General features: G+C 61.3%; 1 protein-coding gene across 1 annotated transcript in view; it reads left to right on the forward strand.

Annotated features, from left to right (window-relative positions):
• Positions 1-3,473, forward strand: part of ADAM11 (ADAM metallopeptidase domain 11) — a 32,299-nt gene extending 28,826 nt beyond the window's left edge. The window contains exon 23 of the mRNA XM_075911283.1: positions 304-3,473. Within this exon, the coding sequence (XP_075767398.1) occupies positions 304-319 (16 nt within the window). The 3' untranslated portion in view covers positions 320-3,473. The remainder of the gene's footprint in view (positions 1-303) is intronic.
• The last annotated feature ends 15,727 nt before the right edge of the window (positions 3,474-19,200 follow it).

Here is a 19,200-nt window from a genome sequence, read left to right on the forward strand (position 1 = left end):
CCAGCTTGGGGCCTGCACGTTGCACGTGGAGGGCAGAGCCTGGGGCTGCAGCGTGGGGCGAGGAGTGTCCCAGCCAGTGGGGCCGGAGCACAACGCTCACCCCCGGCTGACGCGTTGCTCCTGCAGGGGGCCCCGGAAACGTCCCCTAGTGCGCAGGGTGTGGGGCAGGGAGGCCCAAGCACCCCGACCTGCGAGGGGCCTGGTGTGGAGAGCAGCAGCGGGATGGGCACTAACCAGACCCTGGCCCCTTGCTCTGCCCCGCCTGGCGCCAGCGCTAACGGGCCGCTCCCTTCTGTGTTGCAGGTCGGGAGGGGCCTAGCCTGGCCACCCTTCTGGCTGCCTGCCCTCCGCCGGGGGAGAAATCTCCCTAAAACCAGCCACGTGCTGGAGCCGCCAGCTGGGCGACCAACCAATGACACCGTCTTCCGCTGCGCCCAGCGCCTGGCACTGGAGGGGCCCAGCCTCTGCAGACTCGTGCGCAGCTGGCCCCGTGCACGGTCTCCTCGGCGGGCGGCTGCTGCCCGTCCCTGCCTGAATGTAGCTTCCACTCCCACCGCACTGGACTGCCACCACGGAATGTACCTGCCCCACGGCGCGGGCACAGAGACCGGCGGGCCAAGGAGCCGGCTGCATAGTCAGAGCCGCCCCGGGCCCGCACCGGCTGCTGGGACTCTGCCGGGATGTTTGTAAAGCAAATCCGCACACTGAATGTAGGGGGGGGGGGGTTAGTCTTTGGCCTGATGTCCCTGCACACACAGCCGCCCTGCCATGGCTGCAAACGCGGAGCGGTGCCCAGCCCCACACAGCCCAGTGCCCCACACACCCCTTGCCCCATCCATGCAGGGCACAGCCCCCGCCCAAGGAACAGGGGGTGGGAGGGCTGTAATGGCCCAGCTCTGCCATGGGACGCCCCAAAGCTGCTCGCCCCAGCACGGCGCGGCCAAGGCCAGCAGCCCCTTCCCCCTCACTGCTCCAGCGCCTGGGCCCAACCCGGCTACTCCGGCGCCGACAAAGAGCCATGGCAGGCGGGCCTCAGCCCTGAGCTGCACCCTCTGCACGGTGGGTTCCTCGGGCCAGCAGTTGGCACGTCCACACCCCCCAGCTGCACAGCCACAGGCATTGCCTCCTCCACCCGTGCCTCAGTTTCCCCACACAACCCCCAGGTGCGATCATGCTGGTGGCTGCCCAGGGCCGAGGCTGCTCCTTGATGGTCATTCCTGGCAGGCCTGCCGGCCTGGCTTCCAGCACTGAGGCTGGAGGGAAGCCCTGCGGGTGCCGGGCGGGCTGGGCCAGCCATTCCTGCCAGGGGCCCGCGGAGGAGCCGGGGCCGGAGATGATGCCGCACAGCTCCTGGCCCCGGGGAAACGCCCCATGGAGCTGGGCGCCAGGCCCGGAACCCGGACGTTTCCCTTCCAGCGCTGTGCCGGCCGGCAAAGGCCCCCCCGCCCCGCCCCCGAGAGTGACTTGCAGCAGGGGGCTCTGCAGGCCGGGGCCGGGGGCTTTTCAGGCCTGGGTACAAGCTGCCGCCGGGGCGGGGCGGCGGGGCCCTTGTGCAAGCCCCTCCCACCTGGCCGGGCCCGGCTCTGCCCCGCAGCCCGTCCCACGCGCAGCCCGCCCTGGGCACAAGCCGCCGAGCTCCAGCGAGACGGTTCCCAAGGCGGAGGGGACCGAGCAGCCGCCGCCCCGGCCCCAGTGGGGGCCTCACCCCCAGGCTCCCCTGCCCCTCCCCACAGCCCCCCTGCTCTCCTGGGCGGAGACTTGGGACCCGCAGCCTGGGATCCATACAGCCCCCTCCCCCAGCACAGGGATGAGGGCAGTACAGCCCCCTCCCCCAGCACAGGGATGAGGGCAGTACAGCCCCCCCGGAGCACAGGGCGGGGGGTGGTACAGCCCCCCCGGAGCACAGGGATGAGGGCAGTACAGCCCCCCCGGAGCACAGGGCGGGGGGTGGTACAGCCCCCCCGGAGCACAGGGATGAGGGCAGTACAGCCCCCCCGGAGCACAGGGATGAGGGCAGTACAGCCCCCCTGGAGCACAGGGCGGGGGGTGGTACTGCCCCCCCGGAGCACAGGGATGAGGGCAGTACAGCCCCCCCGGAGCACAGGGCGGGGGGTGGTACAGCCCCCCTGGAGCACAGGGCGGGGGGTGGTACAGCCCCCCCGGAGCACAGGGATGAGGGCAGTACAGCCCCCCCGGAGCACAGGGCGGGGGGTGGTACTGCCCCCCCGGAGCACAGGGATGAGGGCAGTACAGCCCCCCCGGAGCACAGGGATGAGGGCAGTACAGCCCCCCCGGAGCACAGGGCGGGGGGTGGTACTGCCCCCCCGGAGCACAGGGATGAGGGCAGTACAGCCCCCCCGGAGCACAGGGCGGGGGGTGGTACTGCCCCCCTGGAGCACAGGGATGAGGGCAGTACAGCCCCCCCGGAGCACAGGGCGGGGGGTGGTACAGCCCCCCTGGAGCACAGGGCGGGGGGTGGTACAGCCCCCCCGGAGCACAGGGCGGGGGGTGGTACAGCCCCCCCGGAGCACAGGGATGAGGGCAGTACAGCCCCCCCCCGGAGCACAGGGATGAGGGCAGTACAGCCCCCCTGGAGCACAGGGATGAGGGCAGTACAGCCCCCCCCCGGAGCACAGGGATGAGGGCAGTACAGCCCCCCCGGAGCACAGGGCGGGGGGTGGTACAGCCCCCCCGGAGCACAGGGCGGGGGGTGGTACAGCCCCCCCGGAGCACAGGGCGGGGGGTGGTACAGCCAGGGCGAGAGGGCTGCTGGCAGCCCCGTGTTCTGCTCCTGGGTCTTTCCGGACTGGCTGCAAGTAACTTGGTGGCGTGGGGGACCCCGTACCCCCGGCACTGCCCCGCCATGGCCAGTTGCTGAGCCCCCGCCTGCCCCTTTGCCCCAGAGCCTGGGCCTTCCCGGGGGCTGGCCGTGCGGGCCCAGGCAGCTGCACTGACCTTCGCTGAGGGCCCGGCGGGGGCTGAGCAACCCTCAGCACAGTCCCCAGGGGCCGCCCGGTTCCCTGTCCCAGGCAGGGCCAGGGCCCCGCTCAGTGACCAGGCCGGGATGGTGCCTCGGGGGCCCGCCCGGAGCATATGGACCAAATAGGCCCCCAATGGCTGGTGCCGCCAGTGGCCATGCACCTCCCCTTCGTCCCAGCACCACGGAGTCACGGCCGCCAGTGGCACTGGACGATCTCACACAAGCCCGAGGGCTGCAGGGCACACGCACGCTTTGCACCACCGGCACCAGAGCGTGCACCACCGGCCCCTGAGTGCCCTGGACCCCAGCTGTTGAAGGAGGCCAGTGGGTCAGATTTGCCCACCCGTGACCACACCGAGAGCCTGCAGCGGGGGGGAGGGGGGTCGCTACCAGCTGCCACTGGGCTCCAGGTCTCGGGCTTGGCTCTTCCAGCCCCGGCCTGACGGGAAGCGGCCTTGGACCAGTCACAATAAAGAGTCTTTGGAGAACCGGGGCCCCGTTCTGAGACGCCTCATTTACGCCCACGGAGCAGGGCTGAGCACGTGCTGCCAGGCGCTAACCTGCCACAGCCCCAGGGCGACTGCGCAACGGGGGGAAGGAAGCTCATCTGTGGGCACCAAAGTGTCATGGGTCACGTGCTCAGCACGCGCCGCGGCAGCGGGGGCAGAACCCGCACCCAGAGCCTCAAAGGGGAATCGCCACCAGCAGTACAAGCCCATGGTATGCAGGTGAGCAGTTTTAATTCCCTCCAGCAGAGGGCAGCACTGCACGTGATTCCAGCGCACGGCCCCGGACAGAGATCCGTGCACATGCGGCTCCGCTCCCCCGGGGCTGAGCTGCACCGTGGCGAGGGACACGGCCTAACGCGCGCAGCCCAGCCCAGGGCCCCCCGGCCTGACACTAGCGCCCACTGCACCAGCACCCTGCCCTTGTGGAGCTTGGGGCACAAGCACGTGCAGGCCCTGCTGGGTGCCATGTGCACAGAGCTGGGCTGGGCCTTTCACTACGGACACTCTTGTGAGCAGGTTTCTCTGCCCAGCTGAGGCTCATTCACCCACCTGGGCCTGAGGCAGCCGCCGGAGGAGCCGTGTGCTGGGCTGCAAGCTGCCTGGCCGGGGGCGCGAGGGGCACAGGCCCCATGCTCGCCACAGCACCAGGCTTCGCTGCCAGGGCCTGCCCTGCGGCGTCCCCCGCCGGCCTCTCTCCCGTGGGCTTTGCCCGGGTCTGCGCTGCCCCCAGTCCCAGCCTGGGGGTGCGTCACTGCTGAGTGGAGCAGGGAGGGGCAGGAACATGTACCCCGGGCTGCTTGGAACTACTCTGAACGGGGGGCCCTGGTGTAACGGAGGGAGGGGACAGGGAGTCTGGTGTTATCGGGAGCAGCACAAAACTGGAGACCCAGCAACTGGGGAGCGGGTGACCCAGCTCGGACAGTTCAGCCGCTCTGGCCAACGGGCTGCAGGGACCCAGTGACCTGCGCAGCTGGCTCCAGCCAGGGCAGAACAACGGAGGGAGGGGGCCCCAGGGCGGGGGGAGGGCTGCTGCAGGGAACATTGGAGACGCGGCTGGAAGGAGGGAGCCTCTGACCTGGACATGGCCTTGGTAGAAGCCCCCGGCTGCAGGGGAGACTCAGACGAGCTGGCGGAGGGGGCCAGGCCCACAGGCCTGAGAGATCCTGTGCTGGGTTCAACGCTCAATAAACCCCCGTTCGGGGCTGGCCGGGAGTCGCTCTGGGCTGGAGAACGGGGGGGGGGGGGCGGTCCAGACGGAGGGGCCCGAGGCAGAGACCCCGGCGGTGGTGGGATGGACCCCAGGAGAGAAGGGGCCGCCGCACAGGAGGGCGGTTCTGCCCGGGGACCGAGGGGCCAAGTGTGGGCCCCACCTGGGAGCCTGAGGGTCCCTTTTAGCCCATCAGGCAGAGGCTTGCGCGCGGGGCAGGAGCCGTGATGGCAGGTGGCCTGGGGAACGGCCCTTCCGCCCCGACGCACCTCAGCGGCCCCCAGCCGCGGCTCAGCGTCAGCAGCTGCTGTGGACTCGCCGCACCAGGCGGTCGCCCAGCGGACATGCCCCAGGCTGCGATCCCCAGGGGCTCGGCCCTGCCCTGCGGCCCGGCTGCCAAGGAGGCTGCCGGCGCGGTTGCTCCAGGCGCAGGGGCTGGGCCAAGGGGGCTGTTAGGGCTGGGAGCAGGCTGGCAAGCCCCTTGTCTGGGGGGGGCGAGGAGTTTGAAACCGGCCGCCGCAGGGTTTTGCAAACCGATGGGCATGGACCATTCCCCCCCTGGAAAAGCAGCCACCTCTGGGGTGGAACAGGGCCGTGTGGAACAAGGCTCAGCAACCTGGCCACAAGGCAGGGCCAGCAGCAAAGGTGACTCCCCGCTCTGCAGGGGGGGGGTGTTAAATCCTGGACGGGTCCTCCCCTTCCCCCTCCCCCTTCCCCTCCCCCTCCCCGAGCCCAATGCAGAGTGAGAAGCAGCTGCTGGAACAGCTGATGCGCTTTGCCCACTGGCCACCACAAGGGGGGGGGGGATTCCCTGCTGCCATGGGCAGGGCCTGTCCCTGGGGGGACCAGAGCAGCTCAGCAGGGGAGCGTGTCGGTCCCTGTGGCACGGCTGGCGGCTCTCAGCAGGGCAGGGGGAGGGGACCGAGCTCAGGAGCTGCTGCCGGCGACCAGCCCGGACCACCACAGGCAGAGGCTGCTTCATGGAAGCCTCCCCCACCCCTTTCCCCCCTTGGGACACGTGGGGGAGGGCGGGTGGAGCCGGGGTTTAAGCCAGCTCCTCAGGGCGCCGGCTCCCGCCCCCACCCCCACGCGGGGGAAGTGCACGTGGTCGATCAGACTAACCGATAAGCCCAGACCTAACCGATGGTCCATCCCGCTGCGGGCTCCACAGCGCCGTCCTATCCCAGACCAGCGCTGGGGCAGAGGCAGGAGCCGGTTGCACAGGGAGCTGGATGGGAAACTGGCTCCTCTCGGGCCGGCTCCCGGCGCCGCTACCTCGGATCCAGAGGCAGCAGGGCGGGCGGCGGGGGCTCCCTGGCCCCGGGGCTGCGGAATAGCCCTGTAAGCAGGAAGAAGCCATGCGCGCTCACAGCCGTTCACTGACACGCTACCCAACACCCCTCGTTCAGAACACTTGGGCCGTGTCTACCCTAACCCCCCCCCAAGTGGACTGGCCGCAGCTCAGTTGCAGCCAAGATGCGCAGGGTTGGGCACGTGGTGTGGCCACTGCAAGGCAGCCCGCGGGCCGGCAAGGCCCAGAGACAGGGCGGGTGGCTAACAGGCTGGTACCTCTCTCCGGAGGCCGAGGTACCGCAGGGCAGCAGGCCTGGCTCCTCAGCTGCTCTAGCGATGTGCACAGGGCTGCTTTGTTTCTCCTTCCAGCCTCACTGCAGCTCACTGGCCGGCCGGGCGGGCACAGAGCCCTGAGCCAGCCTGCCCAGGAGGCCACGTGCCGTGCCGTGCGGGCGGGAGAGCACCGGGAGCTGCTAGCGCTTTGCTGCAGCTCCAAGCACGGGAGCCGTCGCATGGCCAGCTCCCCCCTCACCCCGTTTGTCATTTCCAACCCGCCCGGGTGAGCTTGTCTGGGCAGTGCCAGGCCTGACCGGCCAGGCCCCACAGAGCAGCTGCCTGGAGCTGTGCGGGATGGGCAAAGCCGGGGGAGCCCTGCCTGCTCTGATCTGCCCCCTCCTTGCTCCGAGCAGGGGATCTGCCCGCTGCCTGCAGGGCACAGCTGGGCCTGGGAAGCCTTTGAGTCCATCCCCCGCTACCTGGGTGGCCTCCTGCGCACGGGCCGGGGAAGGACCCCACACTGCAGACCCAGCCGTGGGCTCCGAGGCAGCTTAGCGCAAAGGGATTCCTTACTAGGCTCACTGGGAGCTGCAGTGGCTCTGCTCAGGCCCGGCCAGGGGCTACGGACGACAATGGCCTGGGAGCCAGCGCGCTGGACGGGGCGACACCGCGGCGTGTTCCGATCCAGGGCCCGCGTGCGGCACGCCCTGCCCAGCCGAGCTCAGAGCCTCGCTGCATGGGACAGGCACACGGCTCCCGGGGGGGGGGGGGGGGGCAGGCTCCTGTCCCCGCAGGTGGGAAAGGTCAGTGGACGGCGCTGGGGCAGGCCGGACCCTGTCGCTGGCTGGGGAAAGGTCAGGCCCGGCTTATTAAAGCAATGATCCTCATTCCCTAGCTCTGTCCCCTGCAGCCGCTTCCTCTCCGAGGCAGCCCCGGGCGGGGGAAGATGCAGCCAGACAGCGCGGACGATTAGGGAGGACAGGAAAGCCAGGAGGAGCCTAATGAAGAGCCGGGCGCAGGGGCAGCCCCGTGTCTCGGGCGATGCAGCTGGCGAGTCGCCACTGTCCCTGGCCTATGCTGCACCCTAGGGCATTGCAGGGTTCTCCCAGTTTCACATCAGAGCCAGGGAAATCTTGGCAGACCAGCGAGCCCTGCAAACCGCCGGGGACACCGAGATCCACGGCGCATGTTGCAGAGATGCGGATACAAATTTTGTATCTGCAGAGGGCCCCATAGACCAGGGTGCAAATCTGATCACTGTACTTTTCAAACAGTCACGGGAGTTACGGGGAGTGTGATACATACAGGGCACCCCCCATCATTCCAAAATTGAACCATAGTAGGGAAGTGGGGGGGGGGGGGGAAGAAGGGAAGTGACCCGTGAGTCTGTAACTTTAAAAACAGCAAGCAGTCCTATGGCACCTTAGGGTACGTCTACACTACAACGTTAATTCGAACTAAGCTAATTCGAACTAACGGATCCAGACTAAAGAACTAGTTCGAATTAGCGTTTTGCTAATTCGAACTAGCATGTCCACATTAAGTGGACCCTGAACCGGGCTTAAGGATGGCCGGAAGCAGTGCCGGCAGGGCATCAGAGGAGGACTTAGAGCGTGGAGATGCTGTCTCAGGCTAGCTGAGGGCTGTGCTTAAAGGGTCCCGACCTCCACCCCAGACAGACAGTTCTCAGGGGTGCCCCGCTTGCAAAGCAGTCCTGGCTTGGAGTGCCCGGAGTACCCACACTGGGCACATCACAGCACTTGGCCATCAGCCCGGCTGCACTTGCCGCAGGCTGCCATCTGGGGAGAGGGGGTAATCGGGGGGCTGCAGGAGAGCTTCCACCCCAAAAGCTCGCAGAGCCAGCCCAGTCCTCCCCAACGGGGGCGCGTACCCCATTCCTCCCTCACCTCCTTCCACTTACCCTTCCCTAGCCCCTTTTCTTGATGTACAAAATAAAGGACAATTGTGTTCAAAAATGGAATCTGTCTTTATTGAACAAAACTGGGGGAGACTGGGAAAAGGAGGTGGGAGAGGGGAAGAGAGAGGCTGGGAGAGGGGAGGGCAACTAAAATGATCAGGGGTTGGGAACAGGTCCCATATGAAGAGAGGCTAAAGAGACTGGGACTTCTCAGCTTAGAAAAGAGGAGACAGAGGGGGGACAGGATAGAGGTCTCTAAAAGCATGAGTGGGGTGGAGAGGGTGCATACAGAAAAGTTCTTCATTAGTTCCCCTAAAGAAGGACTAGAGGACACCAAAGGAAAGGAATGGGTAGCAGGCTTCAAACTAGTAACAGAAAATTGTTTTTCACAAAGCAAAGAGTCAACCTGTGGAACTCCTTGCTGCAGGAGGCTGTGAAGGCTACAACTAGAACAGAGTTTAAAGGGAAGTGAGATCAAGTCATGGAGGTTGGGTCCATGGAGTGGTATTAGCCAGGGGGTAGGAGTGGTGTCCCTGCCCAAGGTTTGTGGAAGGCTGGAGAGGGATGGCACGAGACAAATGGCTTGGTCACTGTCTTCGGTCCATCCCCTCCAGGGTCCCTAGGGTTGGCCGCTGTCAGCAGACAGGCTACTGGGCTAGATGGACCTTTGGTCTGACCCAGGACGGCCATTGTAAGCTCAGGGCTCAGGGTCGGGGGTCTCAGTGGACCCCCTTGATTTTCATGCACACCTGCTCCTGGATGGCCAGGCTGGCAGCTCTCCTGCCCTAGCCGGCCATGTTCCTGTGCCTAGTGCAGAGATCGTGGACAAGGTCCACGATGTCTGCACTAGCCCAGGCGGGTGCCCGCCTCTTGTGGTCCAGGGCAAGCTCCCGGAAGCCACCAGCCTGGTCCCGGGAAGAGGGGGAGAGCTGGGGGGCATCAGGTGGGTGGCTCGAGCCGTGCCAGGTGCAGGGTCTGCTTGCTGGGTGCTGGCAGGCTTTCCCCTGGCACGGGCACCGTAGCCAGCCCATGCCCCTTTAAGGGGTCCGGGTCTGGGAGGGGGGCAGACGAGTTTCCCTGGTGTTGGCCAGAGTGGCCACCAGGGAAACCTGGGGAGGACTAGCCTCCCACTAGTTTGAATTAAGGGGCTACACAGCCCTTAATTCGAACTAGTAAATTCGAACTAGGCTTAATCCTTGTGGAATGAGGATTACCTAGTTCGAACTAAGCGCTCCGCTAGTTCAAACTAACTTTGTAGTGTAGACATACCCTTAGAAACTAACCAAAATACAGAGGCTCGTGAGCTTCTGTGAGCAAAACTAGTTTCCTCCGATGAGCTGGAACAGAAATAACAGAATCCAGGATAATTTTATATATAGATAAAAATAATTAAGTGCGCTGGCTGTGGCCCATTCATAGCTTTTGGATGTGAAAGTCAAAGGGAGGGGAAATTGTCTTGGTAGAGCATTTACCACTACAGCTAATACCTTTATTCAAACTCAGATTGGGGATGTCAAATTTGTAAATTAATTCCAGTTCTGCAGTCTCTCCCTGTAATTGGCTTGTAAAATTCCTTTGTAGAAGAATGGCTACTCCTCTAAAAATGGCTACTTTCAGACACATAGATGAACATAATTTGTTAGGGAAAAACCCAACAGGGCAATCATGCCTCACTAATCTACTAGAGTTCTTTGAGAGCATCAACAAGGGGGATCGAGTCACAAAAGCAAACAATGTTAGGAATCATTTAAAAGGGATAGAGTAACACAGGCTATGTCTAGACTACGCATTATTTTTGAAAGACCGCTCGTCCTTAAAAAATGAGGTTTACGCAGTTTTTCAAAAAAGGGCTTTTTTCCTGGAAAAAACTGCAGCCAGACTACTTTTGCTATCTAAAGACCCACTTTCAAAAGTGAGACCGGAAGATATGCAAATTCCCACAGAATTTGCATATCCTCTTTCGAAAATAAAGCATAGTTTAGACGTACCCCCAGAAAATATCTTATTGCCTCTTTGTAAAACCATGGCACGCCCACATGTGGAATACTGTGTATAGCTTGGCACTGGAAAAAGTTCCAAAAAGGGGTTTGGAAATAGGAAAGATATGAGGAGAGATGAAGAAGACGGGGACTTTTCAGCCTAGAAAAGAGGAGACAAGGAGGGGATAGGATAGAGGTCTATGAAATCATGACTGGACTGGAGAAAGTGGATAAGGAAAGTTATTTACTTGTTCCCACAACACAAGAACTAGGGGTCACCCAATGAAACGAATAGGTAGCAGGTTTAAAAGAAACAAAAGGAAGTGTACAGGAAGTGGATCTCCTGTGTGGCCTGGGGCCATATGATGATGTCACTGATGTGACGGGGTAGGGGATGGGAGCGGAGGAAGCCATAAAACCGTTGGTGTCTGGGGGGCCACGCGGGCGCCGCTGACGAACGTACAAATTGTCCCCAAACTGACAGCAGCTCAGTCCCCTCGCTCAGCCCCCAGCTGTGCTGTGACGTTGCCGCGGATACCGCTCCGACGCGTCCTCGCGGGGATGCTGCTGTGAGGATGTGACAGCGCGTTGGGGGTCCCCCGTCTCTTGCACCCCGAAATGGCACAAACAGGCTGCACCAGCCGGTGAAATAGAGGAAGTTTATTGCCTCTCCAGGATACAGCACAGCACAGATGGAATCTGGTCACAGAGCTGGGCTAGGATGCCTCAGGCCCCCTTGAGATGGGGGGAGACTGGGCCCCTAAACTCCAGCCCCTTTCCCTAGGCTGTCTCCTCCATGCTCCCAGCCAGCCACTAACTAACTCTCTTCCAGCCCTGCCCCCCAGCCAGGGCAGCATTCCACCTTCCTTTGTTCCTCTCCATGGGGGGTGTCTGGCCATACCGGTTGAGAGATCCCTTTGCATAGTGACTCATCCTGTTTTGCTGGGTCGTGGTATCCACGGCAGCCAGTGGGGGTTACCCCAGAGCCAGCAGCATAGAAACCAGCCAGGTACCCCCACTACGTCACAGTTCTCCCCCGTCCAAGAGCGAACTGAGCAGGGTCACTCTGCTCGTGACCTAGGGAAGTTCGGGTCCTCTGCGTGGGAACCCGCCCTGGGGACATGGGTGCTCCCCTTGACTCAGGCCGGCCGTGGCGAGGCCCCCCATGAGCTGGCTTCCCTCTGTCCATTCGCCGCCCCGCTCCAGGGCGACTGGCACAGGCCTGTCCTCGGGGGTCACACCCACCCTTCCGCTGGCCTTGATCTCTGGCCAGGGTCTCTCGGGCCGGGGCCATGAGCCCAGCGAGCCTTCTCTGGACAGCCAGGGCGGCTTCCACACCCGACGCTCCATCCAGGGGGGTCTTCCCCTCCCATAGCTCTCTCAGCGAGCCCAGAGGGTCCTCTATCTGGGGTAGAGACCCCCAAGCCGCTTTCCTACTGTCCTGGGCCTTCCCGCCCCTCTGGCAGGAGTCACAGGACCGGCAGTACCGCTGCACGGCTGTAAAGATTCCCGGCCAATAGAAGTGCTGGAGCAGCCTCAGCCAGGTGCTCCGGTTCCCCCGGTGGCCCCCAACGGGGACGTCGTGGGCCAAATACAGCAGCTCAAGGCGATACTTTCGGGGGACGACCAGCTGCCGCTGGACCCCCCATGCCCTCACCTTCCTGGGGGGAAGCCATTCCCGGAACAGGAATCCCCGCTCCCACAGGAATCTCTCCTGGCCACCTCTCCCCCGGGGCTGAGCTGCACGGAGGCCAGCCTGGTCCCTCAGCCTCTGCAAGGAGGGGTCTGCCTGCACCTCAGCCTGGAATTCAGCTGCTGAGGCAGGGATCGGGACCTGTTCCCCACCTTTACCTAGGTCCAGAGTCCCAGCCTGGCTGGACCCCGTGTCCACTGGGATGGGACCCTGAGGAGGCTGCCAGGAGTCCTTCCCTGGACCCACATTGTCAGCCCCCCGCTGGCTCTGGCTCCGGGTAGTGGCTAGAGCCCGCTGGGATTCATGGGGCCACTCCTCTAGGTCATTCCCAATCAGCACCTCGGTGGGCAAGTGCGGGTGCACCCCCACTTCCTTGAGGCCTTTCTTCGCCCCCCATTTCAGATGCACCCTGGCTACAGGCACCTTAAATGGGGACCCGTCTATGCCCTTCAGGGTCAGCTGCGCGTGGGGTAGTACCTGGTCTGGGGCCACTATGTCGGATCGGGCCAGAGTCACCCCCGCCCCCGTGTCCCAGAAGCCCGTCACCTTCTTACCATCCACCTCCAGGGGTATGAGGCACTCACTCCGCAGGGGCCGTCCTGCCCCCACCCGGTACACGGAGAAATCCTCCTCCCGAGGGTCAGACCTCCCAGGGGAGGTGCACTGAGCATCCTTCCCCTCTCTCTGAGCTGAGGTTTGCCTGCCAGCCCCTGCCTCTGGGGCAGCCTGCCCTTCCTCCCGCCCCAGCCAGTTAACCCTGGAAAGTCCCCGGTCCTGGGACCTGGTGCACTGAGCCCTCTTGTGGCCTTTTTGCCCACAGCGATGGCAAGTTAGGCTTTGGGCTGTCTCTGTCCAGGCCCTGGCTGGTTCTCTGGGGCACAGACGACCTGTTCCTTGGGCTCGCCTCGTAGTTGACTCCCTCCATCGCTCAGCCAAGATCCGGTCTCTGCGCGGTTCCCTCTCTCTCCAGGACTCCCGTTCACACCCGGACCGGCTCTCCGTGAACTCATCCGCCAGCCTCCCAGCCTCCTGGGGGTTCTCTGGTCTTCGGTCCTTGAGCCACAGCCTCAGTTTGGGTGGGCACACTTCATAGAACTGCTCCATCAGGACCAGCTTGAGCAGCTCCTCTGCGGTCTGGGCTCCGACTCCAGACACCCACTTGCGGCCGTATTGCGCCAGGCGGGAGGCCAGATCCACATAGGTCTCCTGCGGCCCTTTCTGTACCCCCCGGAACTTCTTCCTGTACATCTCGGGGGTCAGCCCGAACTTGTGCAGCAGGGCCTCCTTGACTCGGTTGTAATCCCCTGGCTGCAGGTCCTCCAGCTGACTGAGCACTCCGGCCGCCTCCTGGTTCAGTGCGGGGACGAGCTCCTGCAGCCAGTCAGCTGGGGGAACCCGTTGCAGTCCACAGGCCCTCTCAAAGGAGCTGAGGAACCCGTCTATGTCACCCATGTCCTTCAATTGGGCCCCCACGAGCCTCTCCAAGCGTCTGGCAGTCCCGGGACCCCAGGGCCCATCGGCACTTGGCGCAGCCGGTGCCCCGCCGGTTCTCCGCTCTGCCATGGCCAGCTCATGCTGTCGCTGCCTCTCTCGGTCCTGGCGGTCCCTCTCTCGGTCCTCTACTTCCAATTCCTTGATCCGCAGCTGGATCTCCAGCCGCCGCAGCTCCGCTGGGCTGGCCCCTGCCCTAGATGGGCTACCCCAGAGCCAGCAGCATAGAAACCAGCCAGGTTCCCTCACTACGTCACAGAGGACGCCTGCCCCCAGTGGGGCTCGGATGGTGCGTGTGGGAAGCTCACCAGGAGGTTGTTTCCTCAGGATGTCAGTGATGTCCCAAAGAAGCTGGGAGCACAGGGAGGGCAGGGCCCGAGGAGTCTCCATAGCCAACAAGGGCGACGTGCCGGGGGGCAGGAGGGGTAAGGGGCCAGCCCACAGCGGGTGGGGGGCTGGCACTCGCAGCACAGTGAGCCCCCCGCCCGCTCACTGGCAGCAGCAGGAAGCAGAGCATCGCCGCTCCAGCCCTCTGCTCGCAGCCGGAGGGGCAGAGCCGCCCTGTGTGCTCGGCCGGGGTGCAGAGCAGCGGCCCCCGCCTCCCAGAGCTCCCACTGTGCACAGGCAGGGCCGCCAAGGCAGCGCTGGGCTCCCGGGATCCAGCAGGGACAACCCGAGTCACAGAACCACCTCCAGGGCCCAGACTTCCTGGGGTGCAGGCCAGGGCTCTGCAGGACTCCTCTTCCTCTCCACCCAGCTGGGCCGGGGCTGCTTGTGCAAGTCCTGACGGCCTGAGCAGGGCTTTGCTCTCCTCCATAAGGGGGGGGGGGGGGAGTGGAATCATTTCTTGTTAGGGAAAAATTCACATGGCTGGGGAGGGAGTTTGCAGCTGCCCAGGGGAACAAAAGCAACAGGAGCTGATCCCAGTCCCGCCCCTGCCGGGGGAGTTTGCTAACTGGGCAAACGCTGCGAAGGGGAAAGGCGGGAGGCAGACGATGGTCCGGCTCTCGGGAAGGCAGCGAACGCTGCGCAGCAGTGTCAGTCCGACGGCGCTTCAGCCCGGCCGCCGCAGTGCCCAGCACGTGCGCGCAACAGAAGTCTTGTCCTACACAGTGGGTTTAGCTCCAGCCCAGCACCTGGCTTGATTTACCACGCAGCACGAACCATCTGCAGCAGGGGTTACGTGTCAAGCTTCTGGTGACTCTTAAGAGTGTGGGGTACGCTGGGATGGCCTCCCCCAGGAGGAGAATGTTACATGTGCGCTCAGCCAGAGTGGCAGCATAAGTCCGAAAGGGGCGGGTGCTGTTTGAGAGCGCCCAGGCAATATGCAGGTGGAACCCAAACACCTAGTCCCATGCAGTGGCACTTCGACCACTGACAGCGAGAGATAAGAACAAGGGCGCTCTACAGCCTAAGCTAAGAGCCAGCTGGGTTTATAGCTCAACCTGTGACGGCTCCTACGCTAAGCTCCTAAGATCCCAGGTTCAAATCTGCCCAGTGACAGTTACAAAGGCACCAGTCCCACTCCTCAAGAAAAGGCAGGGCAGGGTCAATCTCTTACCTTGAGATTGTGAAACCCACGGTGAGCCACACCAGTGTGGCCCTGCTGCTGCAGAAGGTCGCTTGACTCCCATGAAGCCACAACCCCCCTCACTGAGTCAGAGCAGGGAGTTGCTACACCGGAGGCACTGCATGCCACACAGGAGCTCCTGCACATCATGGTGCTGTTCTCCTCACCGAAACACGAGAGGCAGCTGAGACATCACTGCCTGCTCTTCAAGTGCCTGCTCGTGTCCATTCAACGGAGGAGACTCCAGGTGGTATCTGCGGAGGCGGGTAGGAATTTAAGCAGATGCTGATAGCTACACCCCTCTGCTGAACCCAGCGTTCTCCCTGGCTTGTCACGTGATGGCACAGCACATGTGAAGATACACACTGAAGACCATAGCGCAGCCTTGGCAAAGTCTTGGATAGGAATAAGGGCCAGGGGCAGCTGGCAAGACCTGCTCCCGTCAACGGAGGCAGTTTCACCCTGCCAGCTCAGCCCGTTCAAAGGCAAGAGGTTATCCAGTTACGGATCAGCTGTGTGGACACGGGGAGACCTCTCATCCTTTCAGCATGCGCAATGAAAAGCTGAAACAACATACAAGATGGCTTCATCCATTCACGTCCAAGGCACGGAGGCACCTTTCCTTGTTGCGATTTGCGATTTAGGGGAGAAGACTGTGAGGAAGATGTTCTGACCCTTGTGGGATGCGGAGCCCACCTTGCTAAGAAGACTGGGTGAGGCCGGAGCACCTTGTCCTTAAAGAAGGCAGCACGAGGCAGCTCTGACATCAAGACATGGAGTTCAGAGACCCTCCTGGTGGACACAATTGTTATCCAAAAGGCTACCGGCAACAACAGATGCGAGAGGGAGGGACAGGAGGCCAGGGATTCGAACGCCTGGAGAGGACAGGGTTAAGATCTCATTGAAAGACCGGGGCTCGAACCTGCAGCCTTTCAAGAACCTAACTATCCTGTACTGAGAAAACAGAGTGGCATTGACTTAGCAGATGGAAAGCCGACATTGCTGCCAAGTGCACCCTGACTGACACATATGCCAAGCCCTGATGTGTCAGATGGAGGAAGTAGTCCAACACAGTGTGCAGAGAAGTAGAGGGGGAAACCCCCTTCTATATGCCCCACAAGAATCTACTCCACTTTGCCAAGTCTGCCTGGTTGTCGCCTTTTGGCATTCCAGGAAGACTTGTTGCCAGTGTTCCCTCTTAGCTTTCCCATCCGCGTGTGGACTTTTCTTCCCCACGTGCTGAACAAATGTTTTATGTGCACCAAGACGTGCGAATGTGCACCATCTGAAGAAACAAACCAAAAAACCAAGCAGTGGGCGTGCCGCTAACCAACTGGGTGGCATCTGTCTCTCTTCTGAGCAGCTGCACCGTATAGTTCCACCCCCTCCGAACAGGATTGCTCCTTCGGGCTCAGCCATGAAGCAGCCACCCCGCGAGGTGGAGAGATGGTAGATTTGGCTGTGCTCCTGGGACAGCAGGTCCAATCAAATCAGCAGGGACCAGGGCAGCCGCACTACGAGGCTCATGAGAGCTCCAAACTCATGCTGGTGCAGCCACGCCTGCGTGAGGGGAAAGACCCGAGCGCTGTCACCTGCAGGACTTTGCTAATAAGGAAGTCCATCAGAGAGCATGGAGATTTCCTCGATAGAAGGCAGTGTTTAATCCTGCAGGCACTGAAGAGCCAGTGAGGGCAGTGCAGGTCAAGGAAGAGAACTGGCAGCATGTAACCTCTAGAAGAAAGTGGCGGCCAACTCAGGTCTCGCCCATTCATGTACAGATAAGTAACCACTTTCACACTCTCTCCACAGGCACTGCGGTGGAGAATGCTTTGGCAGGGACCTCTCAGGGAAGAATCAGAAGGGAACACCATCAACCAGAAGCCATGGGATGCATAGTCCTAGGGATGGGGGTTCCACGGCCACCACCCCCAAAAGAAAAGGACGGGTGGTAGTGGTCGGGGACTCCCTCCTAAGAGAGACCAAGTCATCCATCTGCCGTCCAGACCTGCAATCTCGAGAAGTGTGCTGCTTACCGGGAGTTCGCATTCAGGATGTGACTGAGTATCTTCCAAAAGTGATTAAACCTTTGGATTGCGACACCTTCCTGCTTCTCCATGTAGGAACTAACAATACGGCCGAGAATGACCTTGGATCACAGCAGATTCTGTAGCGCTGGGAAGAAGGATCAAAGAATTTGAAGTGCAAGTGGTGTTCTCGTCCATCCTTCTGGTTGAAGGAAAAAAGGTCCAGGTCGGGATCGTCGAATTGAGGATGTAAATGCGTGGTTGCGCAGGTGCTGTTGGAGAGAGGGCTTTGGTTTCTTCGACCACGGGACTCTGTCCAAACACAAGGATTGTTAGGAAGAGATGGGATCCATCTAACCAAGAGAGGAAAGAGCATCTTCACAGGCAGGCTTGCAACCCTAGTGAGGAGGGCTTTAAACTAGGTTCACTGGGGGATGGTGACCAAAGCCCTGAGGTAAGTGAGGAAGTCGGCTACCGAGAAGAAACACAAGGAGGAATGAACAACAAAGGAGGACCCCTGACTCGACTGGAGAAGGTAGGGCGATCAACTGAGTATCTAAGGTGTTTGTACACAAATGCGAGAAGCCTGGAAAACAAACAGGAAGAATTAGAAGCCCTGGCCCAGTCAAAGAACTATGAATTGATTGGAATAACGGAGACTTGGTGGGATGACTCGCATGACTGGAGCACTGTCATGGAAGGGTATAAACTGTTCAGGAAGAACAGACGGGGGGAGAAAAGGAGGAGGAGTTGCTGTATGTAAGAGAGCAGTAGGATTGTTCGGAGCTCCAGTATTTAGAGGGAGAAAAGCCTGTTGAGAGCCTATCGGTTAAGTTTAGAGGTGGAAGCAACAGAGGTGATGTTGTGGTTGGTGTCTGCTACAGACCGCCGGATCAGGTGGATGAGGTAGACGAGGCTTTCTCGTGGGGACTTTAATCACCCTGACATCTGTTGGGAGACCAATACAGCAGGACACAGTCAATCCAGGAAGTTTTTGGAGAATGTTGGGGATAACTTCTTGGTACAAGTGCTGAAGGAACCAACCAGAGGCCATGCACAGCTTGACCTGCTGCTCATAAACAAGGAGGAACTAGTAGGGGAAGTAGAGATGGGTGACAACCTGGGGAGCAGTGTTTACGAGATGGTAGATTTCAGGATCCTGACCAAAGGAAGAAAGGAAAGGAGCAAAATACACACCCTGGACTTCAGAAGAGCAGACTTTGGGTCCCTCAGAGAACTGATGGGCAGGATTCCCTGGGATGCTAACGTGAAGGGGAAAGGAGTCCAGGACAGCTGGCAGTATTTTAAAGATGCCTTATTGAAGGCGCAGGAGGACACCATCCTGATGCGCAGCAAGAAAAGCAAATATGGCAGGCGACCAGATTGGCTTACCAGGGAAATCCTTGGTAACTTAAACACAAAAAGGAAGCTGACAAGAAGTGGAAACTTGGACAGATGACTAGGAAGGGGTATAAATGTCTAGCTTGAGAATGCAGGGGAGTTATCAGGAAGGGGAAAGCAAAATTGGAATTGCAACTCGCAAGGGATGTGAAGGGTAACAAGAAAGGTTTCTACAAGCATGTTAGCAATAAGAGGGTGACCAGAGAGGGTGTGGAGCCTTTACTGGATGAGGGAGGTAAGCCAGTGACAGACGATGTAGGAAAAGCTGAAGTACTCCATGCGTTCTTTGCCTCTGTCTTCACAGACATGGTCAGCTCCCAGACAAATGCACTAGACAACGCAGTATGGGAAGGAGGTAAACAGCCCTTGGTGGGGAAAGAACAAGTTAGGAGCTATTTAGAAAAGCTAAATGTACACCAATCCATGGGTCCGGATTTAATGCATCCGAGGTGTGACGTAGTGGGGGTACCTTGCTGGGGCTGTGGGCGACCTCTGCTGTCTGTAGCACGACCCAGCAGGGCAGGGGACGAGTCATTATGCAAAGGGGGCTCCAAACCTATCTGACCAGCTACCCCCCCGGGAGAGAAACAGAGGAAGGTGGAATGCCGCCCCTGGCTGGGGGGCAGGGCTGGAAGAGAGTGAGTTAGTTTCTGTCTGGGAAGCAGGGGAGAAGGGGCTAGGGAGGGCCCTGGGATTTAGGGGCCCAGCCACCCCCCATCTCAAGGGGGGGCACTGAGGCCTCCTAGCCCCAGTTCCTGTAACCGGATTACGTCTGTGCTGTATCCTGGAGAAGCAATACACTCCCTCTATTCTACTGGCTGGTGGAGTCTGTTCGTGCCATTTCGGGGGTGCGGGAGAC

The sequence above is a fragment of the Pelodiscus sinensis genome, chromosome 29 (genome assembly GCF_049634645.1).
Source record: "Pelodiscus sinensis isolate JC-2024 chromosome 29, ASM4963464v1, whole genome shotgun sequence".
Classification (NCBI taxonomy): Eukaryota; Metazoa; Chordata; order Testudines; family Trionychidae; genus Pelodiscus; species Pelodiscus sinensis.